The 4,432-nt window shown below is 45.2% G+C and overlaps 1 protein-coding gene across 1 annotated transcript; it reads left to right on the forward strand.

Moving 5' to 3' along the window:
* Positions 1–206: 206 nt before the first annotated feature.
* LOC100192039 (putative O-glycosyl hydrolase family 17 protein) lies at positions 207–3,905 on the forward strand. The gene is made up of 3 exons (NM_001137462.2): positions 207–1,058; positions 1,527–2,566; positions 3,718–3,905. Exons 1-3 carry the CDS (start codon positions 1,001–1,003, stop codon positions 3,802–3,804), a joined length of 1,185 nt encoding a protein of 394 aa, NP_001130934.1. The 5' UTR covers positions 207–1,000; the 3' UTR covers positions 3,805–3,905.
* The last annotated feature ends 527 nt before the right edge of the window (positions 3,906–4,432 follow it).

Below are 4,432 nucleotides of genomic sequence, written 5' to 3' on the forward strand. Positions count from 1 at the left end.
GGTTGGCAACGTACACGATACACCTACAGACTTTGAACTGGGGTCGATCCGCAAAACGGCCAAGGAATAGGAAAGCTACCCTGCTCGTCCCCACCATCGCCGGTCCACGACACGCACGCACAGAGCACCACACCACCGCCACGGCGCCTGCCCCTGTCCTGCTACTTCCGCACCCGGCTCGGCTGCTTCCTCCCCCTCCCACTCCACTCCGCGTTTTCAAAAATCAAAACCCCAGCCGGAACAGCGAAACCCCTTCCACCATAGCCCGTAGGAAACGGAGCAGCGGTTGCGGTTTCTCTCTCCGTCGCTCTCACCGCTCGCCGCCGTCTCCGTATCCGGTCCGCAAGGCGGGCCTGGCGTCAAGGTCCTCCGCTCCGTCCCCTTCACTCGCGACCGGAGTCCCCTCTTCGTTGGTTCGCCAATCTACTTCGTCGGCCCACCCCTTTTCCCCCGATCGATCTCTCCTCGCTAAGCGAACTATCTTGACCTCCCTCCCTCGTGCGAGATTAGCCAGTAGAAAGTTCCCCGCTTTTCATCCAGGCACACTTCCACCACCTCGCTTTGCTGCTTCACTGCTTGCTTCTGTTGGGCGGAGTGCTAATAGGACGGCACGGGAGTCAAGATTCCTCCTCCTTAACCTGCCCTTTCGTGTTGCCGTTGTTGGTGGTTTGGTTTGTGATTGCGGTGGCGCTGGAGTTGCGGTGTGTGTGAAGCGAGGGATCCGAGATTCTTGTGGATTCTGTTCTACTTTTCGATTGCTGCTGATTCTCTCTCCCGTGCGACGGCACAAGCGGCGGTGTGGGGAGAGCATCCGCCGTTGCCCGGCCTTGGAGGGCCCCGGTCCGTCTATGGAACTTGCCGCCCCGGTGCCACGCCCCGGCCCGGAACTGAAGTGCTCAGCAAGGCGCTTCTTGCCTGCCACTCTCACGCTGCTGGTGCCTACTGTGGCAGTCCCCTGTTTGGTTCCCGCTCCTCACTGACCGGCTACGGGGCTGCGATAATGGTGCCTCAGATGGTGCTGCTCCTTTGCTGCTGTCTCCTGGCGTTCCCGCCACATGGTACTGATATTTTTCCTTTATTGATGATACATATTCAGTTCCGTGATTTAGCGTTGTCGTGTTCAATTGGCGACAATTGCAATAGATGCCGTTACCATGTACTTTTGTTATACTGAAATTTGATTGGTGGTGTTTGTTGCCTCCTGGCGTTCCCGCCACATGGTACTGATATTTTTCCTTTATGATGATACATATTCAGTTCCGTGATTTAGCGTTGTCGTGTTCAATTGGCGACAATTGCAATAGATGCCGTTACCATGTACTTTTGTTATACTGAAATTTGATTGGTGGTGTTTGTTGCCTCCTGGCGTTCCTGCCACATGGTACTGATATTTTTCCTTTATGATGATACATATTCAGTTCCGTGATTTAGCGTTGTCGTGTTCAATTGGCGACAATTGCAATAGATGCCGTTACCATGTACTTTTGTTATACTGAAATTTGATTGGTGGTGTTTGTTGTGACTAGGTCCGTTAGTCGTTGAGGCTTTTGTAGGCGGTTATGGAGTAAACTATGGGAGAATAGCAAACAACATCCCTTCCCCTGACAAAGTGGTGGAGCTCCTGAGGAGAGCAAAGATAAGGAATGTTAAGATATACGACTCTGACCACAGCGTTCTCGATGCGTTCAAAGGGTCTGGGATCAATCTGGTCATCGCAATCCCCAATGAGCTCGTCAAGGATATGGCTGCAAACACGAGCCGTTCAATGGACTGGCTAAATCAAAATGTGCAGCCTTATCTCCCTCAGACGCGCATCGTTGGGATCACTGTGGGAAATGAGGTGCTCGGAGGCCAAGATCAAAGCTTGTATCAGCCACTTGTTGATGCTGTGAAGAATGTGTATGATGGGCTCAAGAGGCTCCACTTGGAGAGAAAAATTGAGCTTTTCACACCTCATTCGGAAGCTGTTTTTGCTACTTCTTATCCACCCTCCGCATGTGTGTTCAAGGAGGAACTCATGCCATACATGAAACCTCTTCTCGACTTCTTTGCAATGATTGGCTCACCTTTCTATGTCAACGCATACCCCTTTTTGGCTTACATAAGTGATCCTGAACATATCGATATCAATTATGCTCTCTTTAAACCCAACAAAGGAATAATTGATCCAAATAATAGCCTGCACTATGACAATATGTTTGATGCTCAGGTAGATGCAGCTTATGCTGCTCTACATGCTGCTGGTTATGATAACATGGAGGTTCGGGTGGCAGAGACTGGTTGGGCTTCTAGTGGGGATCAAAATGAGGCAGGAGCTTCATCTGAGAATGCAAGGACGTACAATTTCAATCTTCGTAAACGGCTATTTCTGAGGACCGGAACTCCTCTGAAGCCAAAGAGACCAGTCAAAGCGTATATATTTGCGTTGTTTAATGAGAATCAGAAGCCTGGAGCTGGCTCTGAGAGGCATTATGGGCTGTTCCTTCCTGATGGAAGGATTTCATATGACATCGGTGTCTCAGGTCTACTACCTTCATCTGCATCCTCATCCGTGCTGTCCATTAAGGTAAGCAATGAATTCTTTCCCTTTTAGGTTATGCCGCTGATTCTGTAATCAAGTGTCGGTATTTATTGTTGATTCTCATTAGATGACTGCTGACTTAGACTGAAATGTAAATGAGTCTGCCCAGTTGTGGAGCCATATTTTCATACCCGACATTTGGGATGGTAATGTTAGGATGTTAGTTAATGAACAACATATAGTTTCGGGTATCTATAATATTATTGCTAATGTGGAAGCAATATGTTGCTGTCACTAGTATGCTGGGTCGGTTATGTGAAAATTGTTATGCTGAGGACATTGTGTTCTAGGTTTTAGCCCATAAATTTGGTTTTTGATATTGTGGAAACATGTTCGGTATTGGAATCTTAGAAAATTGTACAGGAGAGAAGGTTTTTGGTAAAGACTGATGGTCATAGAGAGAAGGTTTTGGAATATTAGAAAACATGTTTGGACATTTGTGTGGTTCCTGAAATCCCAGTTCTTGTATAATTTGGACGTGTGCATAACTGCATACCTACCCTTCTGATGTTTTATAAGACAAAAATGACATGAAATGAGCGTTAAGGGGCTGTTTGGTTTACTCGTCACCAAACTTGCCTGGCCCAGACAACATTCCCAGGTGTTCGATTTCGAGCGCCTGGGGTTGGGATCGCAAGGCAACTGCCTGGGAGGGCACAAACCAAACGAGCCGTAAGTGTTGGTACTCAAAAAAGCGTAATGATCAGAAATAGCTTTTATAACCTCTTCAGTACAATTGGTTGTACCCTATTATTCTGTTTTGATAAAATTATAGCAAGTCCCCAGTCTTTTCCAGCAAGCAACTCAAGAGTCAAGACACTGGGATTGAAACTTAGTACACAAAAACTGTGGGTATTTCATTTCTGGCCTCTTATGTTTTTTTTCTCAAACGACGGACCTCATGCACTTTATTGTGACACAACAATTGTATGCGGGATGTGGTCTCCATTGAAGTCGTGCTTAGTTTGGGTCATTATTTTATAAATATGATCCTAGCCGGCGCAATTTTCCTAGTTTATGTAATCATTTTATATCCTAAATTCCAGTGATGTACATCATGTGTACATTTGATTCTGATGCACAGAATGCTAATAGTTGAAGGCAATCTGACTTGGTCATGTTATTTCTATTTGCAGAATGTTCAAGCTGGGGGTTGGATTTTACAGCATTGGGCTACAGTTCTTTTATGTAGTTTTCATTTTTTGAGGGCCATAGTGACTTGAGGACGGCATACACATCCGTAGTAAAGGGTACAATTGAGCAAGTTAGAATGTTGCTATTGGGAAGTTCACAATGAAAATCCAAATAATAGTACCGCTGCAATAATCTCTTCTCCTGAGGCTGTCCTGCTTTGCTGCTTAAAACCGTACTCAGTTATTGTTCTAAAAAATGATTCATACCTGCTGAAAACCGTTCTCACTCTATCTAATTCCTTCTGTTTTTTTCTTTTTTCTAAATGAACCCTCACCCAACATTCACCATACGCAGTTTATTTTAGCAGTCGATATACTATATCAAACTAAGGGGGTGTTTGAATACACTAGAGCTAATAGTTAGTGGCTAAAATTAGATGAGATATCCAAACACCCTAGCGAATAGTTCAGCTATTAGCTATTTTTGGTAAATTAGTTAATAGTTAGGTAGCTATGTGTTAGCTAGCTAATTCCGTTAACAATTTTTAGTTAATTAACTATTAGTTTTAGTGCATTCAAACACCCCCTAAGAACCATGTGAAGATAGTTCTCTATCATAGCAACCTCTAGCATCGTAGGGATTTATTTTCCATTTTTAACGATCAGGTTAATAGCTTGAGCTTGGGTACCTTAAATGCTGACTATTTTTCATATGGGA

The sequence above is a fragment of the Zea mays genome, chromosome 9 (genome assembly GCF_902167145.1).
Source record: "Zea mays cultivar B73 chromosome 9, Zm-B73-REFERENCE-NAM-5.0, whole genome shotgun sequence".
NCBI classification, from domain to species: domain Eukaryota; kingdom Viridiplantae; phylum Streptophyta; class Magnoliopsida; order Poales; family Poaceae; genus Zea; species Zea mays.